We start from the raw sequence: 24,240 nt of genomic DNA, 5'->3' as shown, positions 1-24,240 counted from the left end.
CCCCCCCCCCCCCCCGCCGGGGGCTGCGATCCCCCCGTGCCCCAAATCCCCCCCGCGGGGCCGGACCCCTCCCGGCGCTCAGTGCTCGGGGTCGGTGCGTAGCTGAGGGGCGGGGGCAGACCCCAGTGCCGTGCAACCCCTCCTCTCCTCCCCTCCCTCCTCCCGTGGAGGTCCCGGTGCGGTGCAGTGTTGCAGTGCGGGGCACTGCGGCGGGAGCTCCTGGGCTGCGGGACGCGGGGAGCAACGCAGCGCGGGGGGGGAAACGGCCAGAACCCCCCCTCAGCCCCGGCCCCACCGAGCTGCCCCGCACGCCGTGCCGGTACCGGGATGTCCCGCACTTACCGTGGCTCCGCGCACCCGTGCGGTGCCGGCCCGCGGCGGGGGGATGCGGGGGAGGGGGGGGCGACCGCAGGAGAGCTCCGGTGCTGCCGGTGCTGTCGGTGCGGCTCCGCGCAGGGGGCGGCACCGGGAGCGCGGCCCGGCCCTGCCCGGCTCCCGGCGCTGCGCAGGGCCGCCGGCTGCCAAGGTCACCGGTACCGGCACCGGCACCCCGGGTACCGCCAGGCGGGCGGGGAAACGGCGGGGCGGCCCCGGGGGGGGGGGGGGGCCCGGCGGGGGGTCCCCCCCCCCCCCCCCCCCCCCCCTCCCGGTTCGTCCCTTAGAGCAAGAGCAGCACCGGGGAGGGGGCACGGATGGGGACCCTCAAATCGGCCGGGACGTGAACGGGCACCCGCGGGGCATCCCTAGACGTGTGCACATCCCTGCACGTCTGCACAGCTCTACACACGCGTGCACAGCCCCGCACACACGCATGCACCCCTCTGAGCCCCGCGTGCATCCCCGCTCCACGCAGAGTCCCCCCTCCCTGCCGCATCCCCAGCACCAAGGGCAAGGCAAGGGCAGCACGGGCCGGGGGGGCGGGGGGTTTTACGGGAGGGGGGACATGGGCAGCTGCTCTGGGGACACAGTGCACACACACCGGTGTTACAAAGCCGGACCCGAACTCCTTTATTTTGTAAACAGTTTTTCTTTTTTGTGGCGTGCTCCATGCTTCTGCATCCCAACAACCAGAACACGGGTGGGACGGGGGGAGGGGAGGGGGTCCTTCACTCCCACCACTAAGACCCCCCCCAGGCCACCCAGCCGCACACAGAGCCCGCCGAGTCCCCCCAGCGCATCCAGGACCACGGGGGGGCACCGGAGGGACCGGGGCATCGCACGGGACCCCTCTACAGCAGCATCCCATGGAGGGGCTGGCAGCTCACTGGTGTTTCTTGCCCCCCTGCAGGCTGCTGGAGGTGATGGGCAGGAAGAACGCGGGGCTGTGAAGGCAGCGGAGGGCGAGGAGCTGCGGCCCCAACGCATAAAGGACGTTTGTGATGAAGAAACTCCACCAGACGTCTTCGGGGGTCTGGTATGGGAAGGGCGTGCGGGAGTGCAGTGAGGAGCCCAGATGGGAGAACTGCGCCTGGGGACAGAGGAAGGGGTGGCACCGAGGGGTTCTGCTCTGCCCCACGTCCTATCTATAGGCTGCAGGCTCGCTCCAGCCTATTTCTGGCAAACTCATCCCCGGCTCCATTAAGATCCACTGAGGAATAATTAATTATCGGGCTGTAGAGGCAGCTCTGGGAGCTGCTCCAGATGCAGGGCGGGTGCCCACCTGCAACCTCCCCTTCCCCCCCAGCTCCTCGCCCTCACCTGTGCAATGGCCCCAGCGAACACCAGGCTCCAGTCGGGCAGCCAGGAGCAACCCGGGCGCAGCAGAGCGTAGATGCAGAGGCAGAGGAAGGGGAGGACGTAGAACAGGTAGATCAGCATCTGTGAGCAGAGGGACGGAGCAGTCGTCGTGTCCTGGGTGGCACAGGGGTCCTCACCGCCCGCACTCACCTGCACTTTGGGGTAGGCGACGGGGTCACGCAGGTAGGGCTCGTGCTGGTAGATGTACTCAAAGCAGGAGTCAGCAGGGCAATCCAGCACCACCTGCACAGATCCAAGGGCGGCAAGGAGCCCACCCCAGTGCAAAGTGTGCCCCCCGCCAACCCCTCCCCACGGCGCATCTGGCCCCCCCGGCGCTCACCATCCCCCTGAAGAAGGTGAAGGAAGCCATCAGAAGCAGGACCAGCACCAGCACCAGGTCGTGGGGCCGTTGGTGCAGCCACCTGCGCTGCTCCCGTTCAGTCTGGGGGGGAGATAAGGGTTGTTGATGCCCTGTGGTGCTGGGCTGTGCCCCATGGTGATGCCCCATGGTCGGTGCTGCCCAGCCCCTGCCCCATTGGTGCCCACCTGCTCCGCTGTGAGGCACGGCACAGCCCTGGGCTGCTGGAAGAGCCGCCTGCCCGCCCAGATGGGGATGAGGACGTAGGGCAGATTGAGCAGGAAGGCAGCATTGATGTCGGAGCTGTATTTGCCTGAGGAGGAGGATGTGGGGTGGGTGGGGGCAGCACATTGCCCAGCACTCATCTCTGGGGCAACAGCATGGGGTGCTGTTGGTGCTGGCATCCCCCCCACAGCCCCATTACCTATCAGGTTCCCAAGCAGGAAGACGAGGATGCTCATCACCAGAGAGCCCAGCCAGAAGAGACCCAGGCTCCTATAGCTCTTCCTGCAGAGTCAGTGCAGTCAGAGCCCAGCACACAGCCCCCCCGTCACCCCCCCCCTCCACCCTCAGCCCCCCGGCCCCACTCACCGCTGGCTCATGGCTGTGATCATGGCAAGGTACAGCCCGTAGTGCACGATGCCATCCCAGTAACAGATCATGATGCCGTGTGCTGTGCGCAGGTACAGCTCACCCTGAGCAGATGGCAGACATCACAAGGTGGGGGTGAGCACCTTCCCCATCCCCAAACCCCCTCAGGGTGAGTCGGGTGCTGCTTTTGGCCACTCCAATGATTGCAATGGGGCTGTACCTCTCTCACGTAGACCTCTGCAAAACCCGAAATGAAGCCATCCTCCTCCAGTGAGATGATCAGATCGATGGCAGAGACAAAGGAGAACACCACGAACACTGCACGAAGCAGCAGGGAGGGCTCAGCGTGTGACCCCACTGCCCAACGGGGGGACTGGGGGTGCTGGGAGCCCCGGCACTCACCGCAGAACAGGGGGTCCTGGAAGTAGCTCCCAGCACTGGCAAAGTAGACGAAGGCGAGCAGCACAGCAAGGAGCAGCACGGCCACCAGCAGCAGTGTGTTGCTGTAGGACAGGAAGGGGGGTCAGGCAGGGGGGGCCCGTATCCCCCGTGTGCCTCATTTCCCCCATCCAGCTTGCTGATTACAAAATGAACAGGCAATGAGAAGACAAACACTGCAGATTTGTCTGAGGAGTGCAAAGATATTATAGGCAAACCCGTCCTGAGCTCACTGCTACCCTCCCGGAGGAATTGCATTAGCGGGGGTCTGCTCCAGCCAATTCTTCTGCCTCTCGTGTCTTCTGAACACGTTACGGCATTTTTCACCCCAGCTTTTAACCGCAGCACCAAAGAAATGGAACAGGGGAAGCGCCGCTCGCCGAGCACAAAGGCATCGCTGCGTGCCAACAGCTCACCCTGTAGGAAACTCCCATCGCAACCCCAAAGACCCCCGACTCGTTTGCTTTGTGCCGGGGAGGGGGGCAGGGATGGGATGGGGAGGGGTGGGTGATGGGGTGGGCATCGCAGCGGCTCTGAGTGGGGCTGGGGTTGTCTTCACCCCCCCCTGCCCCCACCTGCACACTCTGAGCATCCAAAACCGACCGATACTCATTAAAAAAAAAAAAAAAAAATCAACACCAAAACAATCAAATGATTTAACTGTCAACGCATAAGTGCATTATTAGTAGTGTATAATTAATTACTACATGACTAATTACTCCCCTGGAATGATTAATTCAGAATTCAAATACAAGAGCGGTGCTGGAGCAGCACGAAGGAGGGTTCCTCCGGTCACCGTCAGACGTCACCCTGTGTGATGGGGCGGGGGGGGACATACGGGGCTGCGTCCCCACGGGGCAGCATCTGCGGGTCCGCTGCCGGGCACAGGGGGTGAGGATGGGGCCGTTGTGGGGCAGAGGCACCGACCCCGCCTTGATGGCCATGGGAGGGGATTGGGGAGCTGTGGGGCCGGGGCTCAGTCCCGGGGGGGGGGGGAAACGGAGGTGAGCGGAGGGGTCGCGCGGCGCAGGCAGCAGCGCTGGAGGGGCTGGGCGTTATGAGGGGGAAGCTCTGAGCGCCCCGACCCCATCGGAGGGCCTGGGTGACCCCAAGTCTGCGTTGTGCCACGAACCCGAACCGCCCCGCATCCGCCGATACCGCAAACGCAGCCGCGGGATGAGAGCCCAGCGGGACGTTCTGCGGGCTCGGCCGGGGCGCAGCGAACATCCCGCACCCGAACCGCAGCCCGACCCTCGGTCCGGGCAGCTCCGAACCCCCTCGGCATCGCCCCGGAGCCCAAAACCGCCCCGCGTCCGCAGCGTTGTCCAAACCCCGACGTCTCCCCGCGCCGCCCGTTGCTCCATCCCGGCCCGGAGCGGTGCGGCCCCGCACCGAACTCACTCCGCCAACGCCGCAGCGCCGCTCAGGCCGAGAGCAGCGGGGAGGGCGAGCAGAGGGGGGGCGAGAGCGCCCGGCCCGGAGCGGAGCTGCATCCCCGGAGCGCCGCCGCAGCCCCGACGGACTTCGGCCCCGGGCCGGGCACAGACAGCGCCCTTAAAGCGACAGCGGGGAGCAGGGGGGGTGCACGGAGGGGAGGGGGCTCAGAGTCCCTCCGGTACGGGGCTGGGATGTGGGAGCTGCAGTGTGGGAGAGGGGAACCCGGGGGCTTTGAGTATTGGGGTGGTTTTGTGTTTATTGGTTTTTTTTTGTGTTGTGTTTTTTTTTTTCCCCCCTTTCCAATTCATTCCGGAAATGGGGATCGGTCTGTATTATATGTACGTATATATGTTATAGCCAAGTCGTTCTGGAGCTCTTAAGCACTTAATGGAGCCAGGAGGGCACGGCTCTTCACAGCATGCAGGGGAGAGCAAAAGTGCATGAAAGCCAACGAGCGGGTCTGCAACGAACGGAGCCGAGCAAAGCGCTGCAGCCCTGCGCTCCGTGCCCTGCTGTGAGCCCAGCGCCGCTCTGACCTCCTCCTCTCAGCCCTGCTGCAGCAAAAGCTCTTCCCTCTGCTGAACCCCCGCACCGCTCAGCAGAACCCGAAGCTTCAACCTTTCCCCTCTTTCCCAACGCTTTCACAAACGTTGCCACTGTGTCACTTCGCTGCCCTTTTGCTTCGCGGTCCGGGGAGCGATGGAAGAGCTCCGCACTTTGCCCTGGGCTGGGAGGCGGCACGCAGCGCTGCCTCGTCAGCATCGCGGGCCGCACAGCTCACCGTGGAGCTCGGCTCCGGGGAGGGACAACGCAGCCCTGCCCCCCAGAAAGCAGCCCATGGGACGAGGAGGAAGGTGGGCACTCGGGGATGGGAAGGGATAACAAGAGCGCGAGGAGGAACGGCTTTAATCTCCACGTGCCTCTTGGTTTCATGGTTTCGCCGCCCTCTTTTTAATAAATAAATGCTAAAAGAAGCCTTGTTGCTTTATCCACATTAACTACAAACGGCATTTGCAGTCCAGGATGAATCCTGATCGTCCAACACTACGCAGGCAAGCCAAAACCAGACACCCCTGCTTCAGCCTCAAAGGGAGGCAGACTGCTTTGCCATCACACCAGCAAGCCCAGATGTCACACTGAGGTCACACTGATGTCACACTGAGGTCACACTGACCTTCCCCATTTATGCAGAATTCCTGCCAGGTTCCCCTATCTTTGTTTCCCCACCTCCCTCCTGTTGAGCTGCACCAAGCGCAGCCCTGGGCACAGAGCAGCAGGAGCAGGTGATGCTCAGGGCCCTGCGAGCTCCCATGGCAGCTCAGTGTCTGCATGGAGCCACATCCCCCCCCTGCTCAGAAGGAACCCCTGTTGAATTCAGAGTTTCAGATGTTTTTATTGAAAGTGAAGCCCTGGGCTGGGGGATGTGAAAAGAAATGAACAAAACAGAATCGCATCCCAAATATTTGGATTGAGGGAAAAGAAAGGCAAAACAAATAAACAAGCACAAACTTTGTTTTCTCGGAGATGAAATGGATCCAGGGGCAGCTCAGGCCACAGAAAGCCATGGTGAGAGCGCTCTGCCCAGTAAGTCACTGATTAAAAACTAAGGAACAAATGAGCTTTATTTTATTTACAGAATGAATGAACGAGGGAAATTTGTACTTGCAGCGGTTTCTCTTTGTGACAACAAAATCCCAACAGCCTTTGATAAACTGTAGAGCAAAGTTTGGCTTTTTGTCACCCACGTCCAGACGCACACAGGTGGCTCGTTCTGCTCAGAAGCTGGGGGTGAATTTAGTGTTCAAAGCACGAGGCCGCTGTCTCTGAAGCTGAATGAAATCCCCTCTGCCCCTCAGCTCCACGCGCTGCTCCCAACCTCCTCTTCTGGAGGGCAGAGGTGCAATGAGGAGGCACTGGTTGTGCAACGTCGCCTGGAGGTCAGGCTGCACTTCTGGCTTCACGACAGCACAGGAACTCAGTTTGTCAGGGAATAAAGGCCGCCCAGGAGCCCCCAGCGCAGGGTCAGACAGTCCCTTTTTATCTCTGCAATTAAAAAGGAGCAGCACAGGCTGCACATCTGAAGAACAAAGGATCTACAGCTACGCGAGGAACGCATTCTTTGTCAGTAACACAACGCCGAGCGAGATTGGAGTCCCTGATGCTGCGGGGATCTTTGGAGCTGCCCTGGCTCTCAGCAGGGCACTGCGTTCACGTCTCCATCCTCACCCGCTCCGCTGCCCCTCTGGACGCCACCCAGGCCTCCTCACAACGGCCATGGCGGCCCTGAAGCGCGTGGTGAGCGGGCCTGCAGCCTTTCTACCGGCTGAGAGATGGCACCGTGACCTCAGGAAGTCATCAGTATCAGCAAAGAAGAGAATGATAATGTGATTTCGTAACATTTTCACAGTAAAAAATGACAATTGTTTGGCAAACACGCCGTCCCAAAAACATTCTCAGTAGTAAGGTCGCCGTGGGTTGTTCTGCAAGGAATAACAAAGGGAAATTAATCAGAATGGCCGCCTTCACAGCACAACGAGCGTTTTGAGCTTCATTATCTGAAAAAGCCACTGAAACGTGACATTTCTGACAGCAAAACCTGAGGTTTCCCAGCACTAAGCACAAAGGCAGCTCTCTGGATGCGCTGGCACGCTGAACTAAGAGGCAACTGCGAGCTTGCAAGCCTTTCACAGGCAGGAAAACAATTATTCAAAATAAGCCAGGGATTCACGGACAACCCAGCTGCCTCCTTTGTGTGCAGCACCTACACTTGGTGTCTGCACATCAAACCACAGCCAGCATCCTTTGCATCACAGAAGCGCAGCGAGGAGACGCGCGCACGCAGGCGGCGCCGGGTAATGGGAATTCGATTCGGAATGAGAATGAATCAAAGGAACGTTCACAGAATTTGATCTGTTGGTTCAAGTTCCACTGGAAACACTCCTCTCTCTTCTGCCTTTTATCAGATAGCTCGGTGGTTTTGTCTGTGTGTCTGCCCTGCTTACCAGAGGGTTGGGTCGGAAGCGGTAGGCGAGCATCATGCGCTTACGGAACGCCTCGTACTCATCATCCTCCTTGGTCAGCTCTGCAGGACGGTCGATGCCGAAGCCAGCACCATCCACAGCAGTGGTCCCCCTGTTCAGAAAGGCAGAACAAAGCTGCTGAGGGAAGCAAGCAGGGCAGCTCACCTGAAATGCCCACTCAAGATGGCAGGTAGGAGCAAATTCATCGTGCCTCTGTGCTGTCCTTTCAAATGCCTGCTGTCGTATGTTGGAAGCAGTACTGTGAGTTTGTGTGTGCTTACCCTGTTAGAGTTGGAGCAGAAATACTGTCCCCCCATCCAGCAATGCTGGACAAGCAGAGCAACCTCAGGCAGCCAAAGCTGCAGGTCTGTGCCTCACGGATGGAGGCAGGCAGCTGCTCAACATCCTTCACTCCACAACAACCCAGAAGTGACACCAGCTCATCTCTACCTCCATTGCCACCTCCTTAGCAATTCTGAGATGGCAAATCCAAGCAAAGCACAACCCTGCTTCAACCCTGTGACAGACAGAAGCATCTTTCCTTCTGCTGTTTTAAAGCCTCGCTGCTCTGAACACTGGGATCTTTCATCAAGGTCTGCTCTGAACAAATAAGCGCACAGCCAGAGATCTTCCTGCAGTAAGCAAAGAAGTGCTTTGTAGAGATGCTTCATATTAGGCAGCAAATAAACTGTTATTTATAAAAGGATCTAATGCTAAAAAATAACTCAGAGCATTTCCTATCACCAGTAGCTGCTTCTGAAGTTCAGCATATGCCACCAACAGATGATCCATACAAAAAGCTACGTTCATCTATTTTCAGATGGAACTCTACTGAAGCTTTATTGTCTACAAAGTGTGATGGAGTCAGTAAACCCCCGTGCAAAAAAGGAGCTGCACAACCACACGAAATGCTCGCTGCTATGAGGCTCAATGTTTTTTCTCATGGGTGCACCAGGAACATGATGGTTAACTGCCTTCCACCCACAGCATGCCAGAGGCCGGCCAGCAGGCACCAGGAGTGCTTCAGATCCTCTTGAGGATTTAAATCAATGCGGAGGCATGTCCTGGGAGGGATGAGGGGCACACGTGGTGCTATCTGTGTGTAACAGAGGAGGAAATTGAAGAGCAGGAACCTCAGGAAAAAAAAAACACACCAGGCTGATTGAGATTGGAAACAAAAGGCTCCCAGGCTCAGCTCACACCTCCTGCCTGAGGTAACAGGAACAAATTCAGTCCTGGCAGAGAGAGAACCCCAAAGAAATCAGAAACAATTTTCCTCCTCTGCTGAGAGGATTCCATATTCCGTGCAAGTGATGAATTACAGCCACATTCATTGCAGCTGCTTCCAGTAGGCTAGAGCAGGAGCATCAATTATCAGCCTAAGAGGAAAAGACTGAATCAATAGTAGAAGAACTCTGCTTACTTGCTGACTGGGTTTTTAATCCCCTGTCCATCCGAACCGAGCCCCTCGCCTTCCTTCCAGCCCATCTTCATCAGCATTTGATAACCTATGTTTTCCACAGTCAGTTTGAACTCTTTGTACTCAGAATAATCTGGTTCACGTCCTTCCTGCAGGAAGACAAAAGGCAGAGCTGTTTGGTTTGAATGTGAGCAGACAGACCTACTTGTGGGTCAAGGGAGAGAAAAATCAGCTCCAGCTACTGGGAGTTAAGACTGTTCTGGCAAACAGTTAATAACCAGCACAATCTCCTGGGACTCTATTTCTGCACAAACACGGAGAAGAAAACAGGTAAATGATAAAGCACTGCACAGTCACGCAAGCCCTGTAACAACCTGCAAGAAGCAGGGAATGCTTCTGTGAGATTAGGCTGAGACACACTCAGCTTCTGAATTTCAAGTTGCTCACTGAATCGAGTTTCAGATACGGTTCCTATATAAACAAGGATCTCCAGGGAACAGAAGAACCCATGCTGGTTGCAAGAAAACATCATCAAGGACGCCAGCATCAAGAAGTTCTACAGTATAGGAAGAATCGACAGCTATGAAGTCTTTTTCATAAGCTTTTTGTGTGCTTTATGCTTTTACCTACTGCAATTGTCTGGATAAAAACTTGAATTTGCCTTGCTTGGCATCAGCCACCACTTGTTTTAAACAGGAACTGCAGACAAGCAGTGGGGAACCAGAGAGGTTTGTCTCTAATCCCAGCTAACCCACAAACACCACCCAAACGTTTTGCTTTCCAGGTTACTACCACTGCCAAGAGTGAAAAGCTACAGAAGGAACACAGCCCCCGTGGTGAGGGGAGAAGTACTTCAAAGCTGCATGGTAGCAACCTGCTCTGACAAAGGGCCTGAGGTCCCACCCTCACTGCTGCAGGACAAATCTGAAGCTCTGCCACTGCCCTGGGAAATCTCTGCTATTTTACCTTCAGAGCCTTGAATGTCTCCATGAATTTTTCCAGCTCGTCCGGTGGAAGGAAGTCTCCAATGAAATGCTTCCCTCTGCCCATCTGGGTCAGCTGCTCAGCCCACTCTGCCCAAGATACACAAGTGAAAACAGCAGTTACACAGCATTCTGTGCCTGGGAGTTTCAGATGAGCAGCTAAGCAAAGCACCTCCCAGGAACAAACTGCACCCCAACAGGAAGGCAAATCACAGCACAGACCAGCGACCAGCAGCCCTGCGACTGCCATGCTGAGAACCTCAAACACCTCCCTCTGGAGGCCTCTGTACAACTGCAGAGCAGGGTGCTCACAGCTCCCCACACACCTCGGGTCTTGTCCATCTCCATGCGTCGCAGCTGGTGCTCCCACGTTCCCAGCTCACTGTCCACTTCTTCATCACTGTCGTAGCCGTGCTGGTGCTGCTGAATTGCCTTTTCCCACATCATCTGCATTTCCTGCATGGCTTGCTTGTGCTTCATAATCATGTCATACATCTGCTGCATCTAGGAGAGATGCAACGGGGCGCTCAGCGACACAGAACAACACACAGGCAGCACAGCCCCCCCCAGCTGCCTCCCAGAACGAAGGGATGACAACCTCAGATCCCAAGGGGCAGCACGGCTGCTTGATCTGATCCACTCATTTCTCAGCTCCAACAGGAGCAAGGCGTGCTGCTTCCTTCAAGAGATGCACCTTGATCTCAGCACTGAGGACTTCTGCCACCTCGTCGTCCCCACACAGTTTGAACATCACCCTCATGTTCCACTAAAAGCAAATCCTGCTCTCACTCCACCACAGCTTGCACGCCCTCAGCTCCCCACTGCTAAAGCAATACATAACCAGCTGCAGATGAGACACCACAGACCTTATAGATTTTGGGTTTGAGTTTGGTAGCACAGCAATTGGCTGGCTTAGCTCGTATTCCCCAAAGCCCTCTAAGATAATTGTGCTGACTGCAGCACCAGCCGATTCTCAGGCATTCAGCACAAATCCCAGAGATTTATGTGGAGGACTTTCTTTGCTATCAGCCCCTCTGTTCTCCCACCTAACGCTGCTGCGCTGCAGCACGAGACGCAGGCACACAAACCAATAAGGAAAGCATTTCAGGGCATTACCTCCTGCTGCTCCTTCAGCTGTTTCTTCTGGGCTTCAGAGAGCTCCGTCACACCCACCAAACCAACTGGTTTCCCTTTTTCGTAACCAAGGCCCTTGAGGTCCTGAACTGAAAGAAGCACAGGCAAAAGACTTTGGTAAATCAGAGACAGCCGTCGAGGCGGCGAAGCCACATCTCCAGAGCTCCTTGTGAAGCTTCAGACCCATTTCAGAACTGCTGCATCCAGACTCTGAGCTGCAGAGCAACCACTCGAAGGCAGAGGCACGAAAGCCAGCAGCTCGCAGTGCCTTTGCCAGCCCAGAGCCCAGATCACATTTGCAGAGTGGGAACCAACACTTCACCCCCCAGAGGTCACTCTGCATGGCAATTTCATATGGCATGCTTGAAAAATCACCGCTCCTTTCATCCTAATTCCCCTCATAAGGCTTCCTTGTGAACCCTGGCCAGGAGGGATAATTATTCTGACTGTATCCCATGCAGACCTGAGCCTGTCACCATACTGCCAGCCTGTGCACTGAGTGCCTGCTGATTACTGTATAAACAGCAGCTTCGTTCACAAAGAAAAGCAAATGACCATGTTAAAGACACAAGCACTGTGCTGCTTTGGAAGGTATCCCCAAGGAATGTGAGCTCCTGCAGGCCGAAGGAGAGCATTGCTTGGCTTTCAAAGAGGGGACAATCTAAGCCTGACAGCGCACCGATGCACCCTCCTTTTCCTGCAGCATCTCATTTGGAGGCTCCTCCTCTGGAATGACTCTCGCTGCTGCATCAGGTAAGCTCTGAAATGAGATACTAAGATTCTGTGGGCAGGGAACTGATTTAAAGTGCCCACATAACTCTGAGTTCACAGCACACATTAAAAGGAGCGGGGATGCCTCTGTGTCACAGAATCACACAGAATCACAGCTGTAGGGGTTGGAAGGGACCTCCAGAGATGTCTGCTGCACCATGAGAAAGGGCACCAGGAACACTGCTGGAGCTGCAGAAACAGATTTGCAGTAGAGACAGCCTTACAAACACAGTCTGAATTTCTAGCAGAACTGGCAGCTCCCCTCCCTCTACAGCACCTCAGAACTGAGATCCCAGCACTTAAATATTGAAGGGATTAAAAGAAGACTCGCAACCACACTTGAAAGCACGTTGCATTTTCCAACACAAGGGGAAAAAAAATACTTTTCTTTTCAATGACTACAAAACCCCCAATTCGAACGGACGTCCAGACTGCAGCTAAATGACGCTTCATTAATTATTCATCACCTATTAATTATGAAGCCCAATAATAACAGGAGCATTGTTCGTGACACCAAACATCTGCACAGCATGCTAATCAGGCCCCAGGAGTTGGCTTCTGCTTTTCCCTTGTTCTCACCCAGGGCAACCGATCCAAGCCTTCTTATCTCCCTCCTTTCCCACTCGCTTTTGGCCAAGCGTGCCACGATTGGGAAGCAGCTTCCTCAACTCCAGCCTCCCAAGGAGAGCATGGAGCAGCACAGCCAGCCTGCCTCGCACAGCAAGAGCCTCTGCACCAGCAACCAGAGTCAACTCTGCAGGAAGAGTTATGTAAAAGGCTGCAAGAGCCTTCCTGAGAGCAGGAAGCAATCGGCGGCGCCGCCCTGGGCCCGGCACCAGGATAAGCATTTCCAGCTCCCAAGAAGTAAGAGCAAATAGAAAAATGGACCTGTCTGCTATTGACAAAGAGCCCGATTTTCTGTCTCGGAGAGCAGTGAGATTTGGAGACCGTTTTAAGGAACACGATCCGCCGCTCCATGTGGAAGTGGCTATAAATAAGAAGCTGGCTCCAAACGCGATGTGAGGCCGAGGCAGCCCAGCAGCAGCCCTCACCAAGGATTCACCTCCTGTCTCAGGGCATGGGAAAGCTTTCTCTGAATGCACCGAGGAAGACTCTGCCCTTCACAGAGGTCAGCAGCTCTCTGGCTTCGTTCTGAATTGCATAAACACTCAGGCTAAGAGCCAGGCATGGCTCCAGAGGCCCCGCGAGCTGGTGGTCTGCCAGCACGTATAACCACCTTAAAGGAGAAAGGTAAGACCGTAGCATCTTCTCTCACATCCCAGCAAGCATATGCCACTGCTGCTTCCTGTGCTAAAGCTACACCTGGTTCGTCTGCCTGCTCTGTGGCACCTTGCAGACTTTGTGCTGAGATGAAGCTGAAGGAGCCACTGCAGCAGCTCAGCTCGGAGGGATGTTTTTGTAGGCTTGGCCCGAAGCATCGCAACACAGAAAAGTTGATAGAAAAGCAAAGCTCCACCCAAAGCCTACATCTGAAGACAGAAAAACCTATTAGTAAGAGAGATCAGTCAACATGTTTGCATAAAAACAGGTAATGTGGTTTATAGGTGCCTTACACCAGGCTAGCATCAGGCAAACACAATGCAAAAGAGAAGCTGCTCTCAGCCTCACGCCCAGCAGGCTTGGGAAAAGGGCATTTTTCCCTTCAATGACACCAGCTTTGCCTACAGGGTTAATGGTGCAGTCTATCTGCAGCACTGGCAGAAGGCTACCTGAAGGTTCATCCCTTCCCCACGTCCAAAGAGCTCATTAGAGCCAAACCAAACATCCTTTAAGAAGAGCAGAAGAAATCCCAGCACAGAAGTGCCTGAACTTTTGCTTTGCAGCCTGAAGATGGTACTCAATTAAAAGGAATCAGACTCAAACCAACCCACTATTGGGTTTCAGAATATTCTAACAGCAGCCTGCAGTATCCCATTAGTCCACAGAGTTCACTAACAGCAGTATCTCTGCTCTGTTCAGCTTCTCAGATGTATTAATCCCTGCAGCACCTATGCAGTTAAGTGCTTTGACATCAATATATTGAAGAGGAACCTTGTTTCTGTCCAAAAGAGCTACTTTTTCTCCACTCTGCAATACTGATTTATTACTACGAGTAGACAGAAAAAGGATCACAACAGTCCTCCACCACATTCAGTGCATTATGCTGAGGATAAAGGTCTGAGACACAGATATTTAGGGACCAGAGCACCTTGTGCAACCTGCCTTGCACAGAACAAGTTTAACTCGGAATTCTCTCCACCTGTCAGGTTGAAGATGTTAACTCTAGAAAGAGATTAGCCCATCTCGAGCAATAAACAAAACACCCCTTCCCCCTACAGAGCAATTAACAGGGCACTAATGGTTGATTTGTTATGCCTAGCAAATTGTTTGCTGTCCTTTTCTGCTGCTTGACACAAAGCCCTGTGGAAAGTGAGCGTGAACACAGCTAGCAAGTCCCTGTCTAATTAAGGGGAGGCTAAAGAGCCAGGGGAGATTTCAGCAGGAAGCATGCTGCACTGAGCACATGGATACTCCTGCAGGCCCCCACTGCAGCAGGAGGTATTAAGATGGAATCTGATGCTTGTTTTGATAGCGCCTGCCCAGCTATCAGAGCTTCATCTGAGCTTCATTACTGTCTGCAAGAAAAAAAAAAGTTACTCTAGAGGCACAGAATAAGACTTTAGTATCTGATTTCTGGCTTACTACAAGCAGCAATTCAAGGTCAAATGAATCCATCCAGCCTGGTAACTTGTCCTGCACGTATGACATGCAGAGACAAGAATGCTGTACTGGACAGTGATCAGAAAAGCAGGCTGCATAGGAACTCCTCTTCCTCTCCATCTGAAGGGCTGGATGGGGAGATGGAGCCCTTCCTCCCTGATCTCTGCAGAACCAACACATCATGACACACTGCCAACCCAACATCTCACCCAGGTCTAACAATCAAAGCTATCAGTGGCTGAGCAATTTCATCCTCTGAAACCCAGCCTAAGCAGAAGGCCCACTGACTCAATGGAGCAAGGAATCCCACAGGCTGATTTGTGTGCTGAGAATGATGTGATCTCACCCTGTAGCTCAGCAAATTATACCTTGTTTTCTGCTACTTGCCCCATTTCATCCATTTTGCTATTGCTTTTTGGGAAGGTTCCTGTTATTACTTTTCCCACGACTCTAGCCTCCCACCTTTCATTTTCTCTGTTTGCCAACACCGGCTGCCTACCCTGCATCTTTATTTGCTCCTTTTGCCACCCCTTCCCCACAACACACCAACTGAACAAAGGATTCAAAAACATCATCTAAAACATCTGCACCTATCTGCTGTCCTCGAGTGACTCAGTTTCTGCACGCATCTCTAACTGCCTGCCCAATTACCTACCTGCACACACACAGATGGGCCACAGGAGTTCAACCTCTGCAAGCTCACTGCAAGAGCCTGGGCTGGAAGAACCACCTCCAGCACTCCAGCACGGCTGCACCCCCCAGTGAACTTGGCAGGTGAAGCAACACCAGCATCAGCCTCAGCACTGGATGAGGGTTACGACGCCTACTTGTAATCAAATGAACCAAAATGGGTATAAATTGGAACTGGGAGTTACACTGTGCCCACCAGCACCTGGGGAACAGCTATTCTCATTTAGCCTTCTGATCAGTTAGAGTGAGATGGAAGTGCTGCCCTGGGATTTTATCCTGCCATGGGGAATAAGCACAGTTCAGCTTTGATATTTGTTTTCTGAAGACTCTTCCTGAAATGAAATAGCCCTAAACAGCGTGGAGGCTGAGGCTCTAATGAGCTACAGCACAGCAGGGTTTTAGAGATAGCTGAAGAACGATAAGATCCAATCCCCGGTGTCAGCGAGATAAAGTGGTTTATCTGGGTTTCCACACAGGGAGAGTTAGCTGCTGGACCCAGCTGAAAGACAGGGGGCTGGCGACCAAGGAGATTACAACAGGAGATAAAGACTTGCTGGGCTTTCTGTTTATGCAGCCAGCTGAGCTAAGGCAGAAAGCCCTCCCTGGGAACAAACAGGTACACAACCCAACCCACAGAGCCACTAACCTGACAGAGGGGAGGGAGAATCCAGCTGCTGGATGAGCTGTGGTAGGGGCAGTTCAACCTTGTCTTCCTCCGGCCCCCACCTGCTCTTCCGCTTCTTTTTAGTGGTGCCTGCTGCAGCTGCAGCGGTTGTTGCAGCAGTAGCCGTAGCCGTCTGATTAGGTGGAGTTGAAGAGGATGATGGTGAAGGTGAGGGCAACGGCTGGGGGACGGGTAAGGGCACGGGCAGCGGTGTGGGGACGGGTAAGGGCACAGGTAATGGCGAGGGGACGGGCAAGGGCAAAGGTGAGGGCACAGGGAGGGGTAAGGGCAAAGGCAAAGGTGTGGTGGGTGCAGGTAATGGCAGAGACGATAAGCACAGGGGGGATGGAGACGCCTCAGGACTGGTCTTCCTTTTCAGACTGGGCTCTGCAGGCACGGGAGCGCTTGCAGCACTTGCAGCACTGGTTTTGGCCTTACGGAACTCCTCCAGTTTCTGCCGGTAGTATTTGTAGCCTTTGCTGTTTGGCTCATATAAAAACCTATAGGGAAAAAGGAAGAAGCCTGGAGCAGCAGTCAGAGCCGGGGATGGGCACAGCAGTTTGCCCAGCGCTTTTCCTTCCTACCAGGAGCTGCTGCTCTCCAGCACCACCCCGTGTGCAGGCGCGTGTAACGCAGGGCTCTGCGCGCTGCTGCGAGGCGAACGGCGCGGCTTTGGGAGCAGGAAGCTGCTTCCCACTCGCGGGTGAAGCACGGCTGTTCACAGTGCCACATCAGCACACAGCGCCAACAGCACCGCGCTGTGGGAATGCAAAGGCATCCCCCAGAACCAGGGAAAACTGCAGGGGCACCACAACGCGTTGGGTTGCAGCTCAAGGAAGGAAACATTCACAGCTTTACCAAAGAGAATGCCAAATCACTGCCTAAAGAAACTGCTCCCAGCCCTCTGTGCTTCTAGCTTGAATTGATATTAACAGGCTGCTTCATTATACCACGATTCCTCCTCCTGTTCCTTCATACCCAACAAAAATACTTCTTTAGTTGTTACTCCTTCCAGAAATAGGCATCTCTGACCTTTAGGGTAAAATAAAACTCCTTAATCTCTGTAGGAAGAACATGAACAATCCTCAGTCTAGCAGCTATGCAAAAAAAAAAAAAGACCAAAAAACCAAAAAAGACGATACACTTTGTTTATTATAAACACTCTTTTTGGGCTCCCTCCAATTTAAATACTTCATGCAGAAACTCTGTCTGTTCCCAATGCCTCTGCAACCTTCCTGCTTCAGAGGAAGAGTTTAAAATCTGATCTAACCTCTCCTTTTGACAGTGCCTGCTCCTACAAGCAGACACAGGAGACAACAGGCCTCCCCCATCTCTAGCTGCATGACAGCCACAGGCAACAAGCAGTTCAGTGACACTCTGAAATGCACTGAATTAAATCTTGCATTCCTCCATTTGAGTAGCAGCGTCGGGGATTGCTGCAGGAGCAAGCAGAGGGCAGGATGTCCATCCACCTGATGGAATCCCAACAGAGGAGGTAGGGTTCACCTGGGTCAGGTGGGACCACAGTGGTGTTTCCAAGTAAATCAGGGAGCAGCTCGGCTATCAGCACATCTGCTGAATGCAATTCACAACAAGGAGACGACCCAAGAGGGCCAGGAGGCAGCAAATAAAAAGCCAAAATATCAGCAGCAAAATAAGGCCTGCTGAACACAAGGCTGCTCCCAGAGAACACACGGCATCGTCTGTAAGAGCAGAACAAAACCTGCATGACACCAAAGGGAGCCATTGAGCAGCTGCCAGTAAGCACCAAAGAGAACGATTCACATCTGATGCACTGAGAAAGATATTCCAAAGGGGGATGTAATGGTGGAGGAGAGCTACCTGTACATTAAAGATGCTGTGTAAAGAGCAACCCAGGAAATTAATTGGGCAGCAGCAGCGTGAGGGGTGGATGGGGGCTCACAACAGGACTCAGTTATAGGGAAGAGCTTAAAGGTCAGAATTATACCACTGGATTGCAGCAGAAAGCAGGTGGGAGGGGTGGAAGTCATGAATTAATTCTGGAGAAAGCAAATCGATTCCTCTCTCTCTCTCTCTGTGCCCCGAATTGTAAAGCACCTTACAGCTGTAATGTCAGATTTACACCCCCCATTATCCCTTCATAAAGAAAAGGACCCCCAAGGCCCCACCTCACCCCCAGCTGCAGGCTTCTTCCTTTACCTGAAAGCATGGTTCTCACGGTTGTTCTGCAAGGCAATTGCTTCCACCTCAGGACCCCCGTCTGCTATGAACCGGGCGAGTTTCTCAGCAAAGTTCTTTGTCTCTTCATCCTCTGGGGGTGAAACTTTAAGCAGGCTGTCAGTACTGGGCCCAACTCACACAAGCAACAGTCAAAGCCTATCTGTTCTAAGAACCCCAAGAGCAGAATAAGGGCAAAAGGTCGAGTTTAATTTCGAGAAATACGACACGCAAACAGTTTACATCACAGAAACACGACATTGCATTACAGCTGTACAACAGGAAGCAGAGGAGCACTCGTTCACACAGCACCATCCTCTGTGCCAGCAGCTAGATGAGAGCAGATTAAGGGACAGGCCAGCTTTTGTGTTCAAAGGGGGGCACTCATTGCTCTGCACGGCAAAGGAAGTCCTACTTCCTCATGTCAGGCACTTCTCCATAATATCACGTCTCAGCACTCACAATTAACTCTCATTAAAGGTTTTTGCCACTGAAGTCCAGAGGTGTAAATGGGAGGAAAAAGCAGCCAAGTAGGAACACACAATCCCACGTGTATGCAGTGTCACTGCACACCCAACTGCTGCTTTGGGGAGGGCTGCAGGACCGTGGAACGATCCCAGCTCTCACATGGGAGAGGCAACTGCTGCAGCCTCAGTCCAAAGGCACAGAGGTCTCAGAGCTTTAGTGTTTCAAGCATGTTTGGTGCTCATAAGGAGCCAGGCAAACAGGTCATTTAGCCAGGACAGCCTTATAGGAGTTTGCTACCTGCACAGTACCAGCGTGCTGGTACAGGACCAGGAGGCAGAGACATGATTATAAGTCATAACCTTCCCTTGCTTCAGTACTGCACACTTGTAAAGTATGGATAATAGTGTTCATAGCTTCCAGGCTGCACTAGCAGCTGCATATTGGTAACAAGCTCCTTCAGCCCACAGTCTGTTAAGCCACCATTTGTTTGGGCTGTTAGCTCATCAGCATGGCAGCTAAATTGCATTAATATTCGTTTCCATAGAAAGGGAATCTGACAGCAGGCCTGAAACAGAGGCTGGAAGGGAAGCACTGAATGCCCAGCCTGCAGACCACAACTCACCCACAACAATTTTGGTCTTCTAATGCAGTTAACCTTGTTCCACTGCCCACAGCACCTTTCTGTTGGCAGATCACCCACTTCTGCTGCTCTCCCACCTGAAATCAGTCCCTTATTTGCAAAGGATTACGTCCCAAGCAGGAAACAATGGCTTCAGGTAGAGAAACAGCAGCAGAAATGAGGATTACATTCAAATAAACCTTTCTCATAGATAACAAATCCAATAAGAACATGTGAGAACAAGCACTTTTCCTCAGTGCGTTTTCAGGACTGAAACAAGCCCCTTCCATGAAGTGTGCTTAAATACACTGTGGGCTTGGGAGTCTGATGCCAGAGGTCACCATCTCCACACATTTTGCAGTTTTATTTAAGGAACAGACAGCCAAATATCCATCCCCACTGTTCCCAGACACCTTTACAGTCACACAGAGAGCGAAGAAGGCAAACAAACTCTGTAACTTATATTCTTCAGATCTCAGTCTTAATTACCTTTCTGAGAAGAGGATGCCTGAGAACTTTGATTCTCTTTTCTTATCTCTGCCACTTTCTTTCTGTAGTAAAGGAATTCTCTGCTGTTCTTATCATGTAAAAACCTAAAGGTGGAGATGAAGGGGAAAAAAAAGGCAAAAAATACGAATCAGCAACAGCTATAAAAAAAACCAACACCAATCCCCCAGGGATGTAAACAGCCTGAACACAAAGAACCAGATAGAGAAATGACTCAGAATGCACTCAAACCGTGGGTTACGCTGCCTCCAGCACGTGTAAACACCCCCAGCTTTAATCCAAGGACTTGTAGCCAAACGTTCTGTCTTCCTTCACAAATAACAGCCTGTCCTTCACACACACAGGGAGCCCTCTGCCCTCAGCCAGCGATGGCAGAGAAGGCAGACTCAGCCCTGAGGTGCAGCCCAGCTCCCCCACAGGCCAGGTGAACTCCCAGGCTGTATTCCTACCTAACTGATCTGCTCCCACAGCACCACCACCTATGGCTTCCTGCCTCTGTTTTCCCCACACAAAAACAGCAACACGCAACAGAGCTCAAATCCCCCCAACAGTAATTAAACCAAACCCCCTCCCCTGTGAGAACCACACGTACGAGGCTGATATTTGCCCCCCTACAAAGGCACGGTGCCCTGCTCTGGCAGGTGAGTTACAGCTCCAGACTTACGAAAACGCTGGGTTATCCTTGTAGTCTTCCATAGCGACCTTCTCTAACTCTGGTCCCCCTTCAGCCACGAACCTAGCCAGCTTTTCCACCACCTGGCGGGTCTCCGCATCCTCTGGGGGTAAAACTTTAAGCAGGCTGTCAGTACTGGGGTTCAACTCACACACCAAACAGGTAACAGGCACATTACTTCTAAGAACCACGGCGACAGACAAAAGTAGAACGGGAACGGGAAGAAAAAGGATGAAATGGGGGATCTGGTCTTACCCAGCTGTACAAATCACAATCCTGACGTCACAGCCAGCCCCCCTCCCTCCCCTGCTAGGAAGTGAGTATTTCTGAGCACAAGGAAAAAGCCTAAAAATGCCATCAGAACAGTTCAGAGCACAGCTTCAACCGGAATGTAGTTTGGTTCTGGTGACTCCACTCCACACAGAACACATGGTGGGGAGGAACAGGACAACGTTGCCAGCTAAACATTACAAATCCCAGCTCCCAAAGCACTGTTCTGTAACAGGACAGCAGAGACCTCTCGTGCAGCTGGAGCTACAGCTCTTCCTACTGACATATACCTGTGTCCCAGCCCTCGCTTGGAGGGAATCCCATCAGAGATATGGAGAGGGGAAGCCTCCAGAAAGCTGCATTTCCTTCTGTGCCAAAGAAGGAACCCACTGACAGTGGCTGGAGAGCTGACACAGGACAAATGCAATGGAAACAAAACACACGTTTGTCTGCACAATGACATTTTGGGTGTGGAGCTGAACACAGAGCACCGTGTCCAGGAGCAGAGGCGTTTGCTCTGATCTAGACTAGTTTTGAACCCATGCTCTTTGCATTAAGGGTCCAGGTCCCATCTTCACTCTCAGCAGCCACTTCTCACATTCCTGCAGTACATTTCATGCTCGTGTTCAGACCTGCCAGGATTACGTTTCAATAAATCCCACAGCAACAGCCAGACGTGTTTTGTAAACGCAACAAAAGGAATTGTGACACAAATCTTAGCGTGACTTTTTAGCAACACCAATCTAATTTTATACTTGATTAGCACATCCGTGTGAAATTCAGATTGTTGACCAAATCTGCCCTCCGGCTCCTCAGCCTATTGCTTATTGAAGTGCTGCTATTTCCTTCCTTGGTTTTATATCCTCTTCAAGCAGTTCAGACCTCTGAAGTGCGTTTTTCTATTGAGGCTTCAGGGAGAGGCAGGAACTTGGAATTCACCTGTTTCTACTTCTGTGACTTGTAGGTGATTTTACTCATTTATGCATGCAATTTTTTCCCCCTCTCCTCAATTGCTTGCCTTGCTATCTCAGAGAAAACAACCTTCCTAGATGTAAAACAGATCCAGTCTAACTCTAGTGAATGACCAAATGACCACCTCCCACACTGAGCTCAGGCCAAACAAATAATCCCAGTCAGCTGCTCCCTCACAGCACTCAACCCTCAGCTTTTCCACCCAGAAATCTGCACACCAAAAACCTTACTGACAACTCACAGCACAAGGGAAAAGCCCAATCGACCTTCCAAGCTTCGACTCGCATCTCTACAGTGAGCAAACCCGAGCCACCAAATACAGAAAGGAACAAAGCGTCATTTACCTTTGATTTCCAACCACTGCTCATAATCTTCCTCCTCATCTTCATCTGGCGACTGAAACACACTGAGGCGGTTAACGACTGGGGTCTGTTTGGAATGGGAGTAGTTCTTCGCTTGCTGCAGCATGCTGCTCAGGACCTGACCGGGCCGCTTCCCAAACAGCAAAGGTTTCTTCCCAACATTTGGTGCAGCAGCGTTTGCCGAGTTATTAGTAGAACTTGGGGGAGGTTCTTAGAAAAGAATGAGGGGGGAAAATAATTCCTGTGCATTCTTACTGTTTTCATCTCAGCAGGTTATAAACAACAACTCAGGCAGTAACACATCTGCAACAGGCCGTCATTCTCAGAGTAAATTAAAGACATTGTCTGGCAAAAGCTTCATAACTAAGTGAAACTGTGGTGATTGCTACAAAGTGAGATCCAAGCTTAAAAAAAATAATAATAAAAGATGCTTGTCTTTACAGCACCTACAGGTGGAAAGAAGTGCAAACGTTCCTACTGCATCCTGAAGGAAGATCCAAACCTAAAGGGGTCACCACTGCTTGAGGACTTACTCATGCTGCTAACAGATAACAGCAAGGTTTCTAAAGTGAATATACCCAGAGGCAGCTCACACAAAGCTGGAACCATCAGGAGAAGGAAGGCCTCCTGTTGCTCAGAGGTCGACCTACCAGTACTCGACTTTTCCTTCTGCAGCTTGAGAAACTGCTGGAGGAAACTGCCATCATTGACAAACTTGTTGGAAACAGAGGCTTCGTTTTCAGTCCCGTCATCTCTAAACAGGAAAAAAAAATAGCAGGTGATGGTTAAGTGACAACTTTCCCAGTCCCCTCATAGACATTTAGTTTGGACAGGGAACAAAATCAAAAATTACTGATCTCTGGCACCTGATTTTGAGAATACAGCTATTCAGAAGCACAAGAACCACTCCACTCGGTGCTTATAGCATCCACCTATGCTTCCCACCACATTAAAACAGGATTTCTCCTTGCACAGTTGGAGCTCTAAGCAAGCAGCTACTGGTGGAATTGCATTGATTCTTGGGAGTTAGGGTTGTGCAAAAAGATGATAATTGAGGAGAAGGAAAACATCGTATCATAGCATTAAAAAGACTCAAATTAAAGATGGATAGAAGGAAAAAGTTCTTTAAGAAAGGGGTGGTGAAGCAAAGCACGGGTTGCCCAGAGAGGTGGTGGATGCCTCAACCCTGGAGACACCCAGGGTCAGACTGGAGGGGCTCTGAGTGCTGATGGAGCTGCAGGCATTCACTGCACGGAAGTGGGACCAGATGGCCTTTAAGAGCCCCTTCCAACCCAAACCTTTTATGATTCCCACAGGCACCTATCTGTTAACATGATGTGACAACACTGGGCAGACCTGCTAAACGCACAGAGCCCACTGCTGCCGTTCCCAACATTTCATTAACTAACGAGCAGCTCCAACCCCTCCACATCGCCTTCAAGTGCCCGTGAGGCCTCTTCCCACGTTGCTCCCCCTGTACAAACCCACTTCAACCATCCCACCCCACATCCCACATCACATCCACCCCGTATCCCATATCTCACCCCATATCTCACCCCACATCCCACATCCCCCCCACACCCTGTACTCCACAACCCCCCCCCATCCCGTATCCCACCCCATTCCCACACGCACTCTCCGAGCAGCGGCAGCTGCTGCAGGCTCAACGCGCTCTGCCGGGCCTGCTGCTCCAGCCGGGCCTCGATCTCTCTCTTTTTCTGCGCTATCAGCTCCTCTTGCTGCAGGATATTCGCCGTCGTCTTGGCCGATTTCGACTGCGCGACCCCAAACCACCGACTGGCCTTCCCTGAGGAGGAAAAAATAAGGGGGGGACGCGATTACCGCCCGCTGCAGCGGGAGGAGCCGCCGGAGCGCGGAGCTCCTTTCAGGCCGAGAGGCTGCGGAGCGCGGAGTCCTCGAAGGTGGGCCGGGGAGGAGAAGGAGGCGGACAAAAAAGCCAAGCCGTACCCGGAGCATCCCGGTGGTGGTGGTGGTGATGGTCCATTTTGGAACTGCCGTCCCACCATGCACCGCGCTGAACCCGGGCGGAGCGGAGCGCGACGGAGCTGCCGCAAAGGCCTCTGGGAGCTGCAGTTCCCGAGCAGGCCTCGGGGCGGGAAGGAAAGGAGGGAGCGGAGCGCTTCGCTGAGGTGAGATTGCGGCCTCCGCGCTCCTTCCGAGCCCTTAAGGCAGCTGCGCGACAGAG

At 53.1% G+C, this 24,240-nt stretch overlaps 2 protein-coding genes across 4 annotated transcripts; both read right to left on the bottom strand.

The window, feature by feature from the left end:
• Window positions 1-1,098: 1,098 nt before the first annotated feature.
• On the bottom strand, window positions 1,099-4,617 carry TM6SF2 (transmembrane 6 superfamily member 2). 2 transcript variants are annotated; one of them, XM_042891888.1, is made up of 10 exons: window positions 4,526-4,617; window positions 3,089-3,189; window positions 2,907-3,004; window positions 2,687-2,790; window positions 2,520-2,602; window positions 2,284-2,408; window positions 2,078-2,179; window positions 1,888-1,980; window positions 1,699-1,818; window positions 1,099-1,468 (listed from the first exon to the last, which is right to left on the bottom strand). In XM_042891888.1, exons 1-10 carry the CDS (start codon window positions 4,615-4,617, stop codon window positions 1,262-1,264), a joined length of 1,125 nt encoding a protein of 374 aa, XP_042747822.1. In that variant the 3' UTR covers window positions 1,099-1,261. The 2 variants fall into 2 exon arrangements, with proteins under 2 accessions (XP_042747822.1, XP_042747821.1); XM_042891887.1 differs by lacking the exon at window positions 4,526-4,617 and adding an exon at window positions 4,283-4,519.
• Window positions 4,618-6,055: 1,438 nt separating this feature from the next.
• Window positions 6,056-24,240, bottom strand: SUGP1 (SURP and G-patch domain containing 1). Of its 2 annotated transcripts, none has more exons than XM_042891889.1 (14): window positions 24,003-24,240; window positions 23,670-23,841; window positions 22,685-22,788; window positions 22,017-22,244; window positions 20,422-20,545; window positions 19,740-19,843; window positions 18,146-18,269; window positions 15,947-16,464; window positions 11,101-11,207; window positions 10,311-10,488; window positions 9,968-10,074; window positions 9,005-9,150; window positions 7,564-7,693; window positions 6,056-7,041 (listed from the first exon to the last, which is right to left on the bottom strand). In XM_042891889.1, the coding sequence occupies exons 1-14, from the start codon at window positions 24,037-24,039 to the stop codon at window positions 7,015-7,017; spliced, it is 2,106 nt and encodes a 701-aa protein (XP_042747823.1). In that variant the 5' UTR covers window positions 24,040-24,240; the 3' UTR covers window positions 6,056-7,014. The 2 variants fall into 2 exon arrangements, with proteins under 2 accessions (XP_042747823.1, XP_042747824.1); XM_042891890.1 differs by having other exon boundaries at window positions 18,146-18,257.

This window comes from Lagopus leucura, unplaced genomic scaffold, assembly GCF_019238085.1.
Source record: "Lagopus leucura isolate 7727_CA_CO unplaced genomic scaffold, USGS_WTPT01 145-27_obj-0_obj, whole genome shotgun sequence".
Lineage (NCBI taxonomy): Eukaryota > Metazoa > Chordata > Aves > Galliformes > Phasianidae > Lagopus > Lagopus leucura.
The sequence above is the reverse complement of the archived record's forward strand: the minus strand, read 5'-3'. Positions and strand labels throughout refer to the sequence as shown.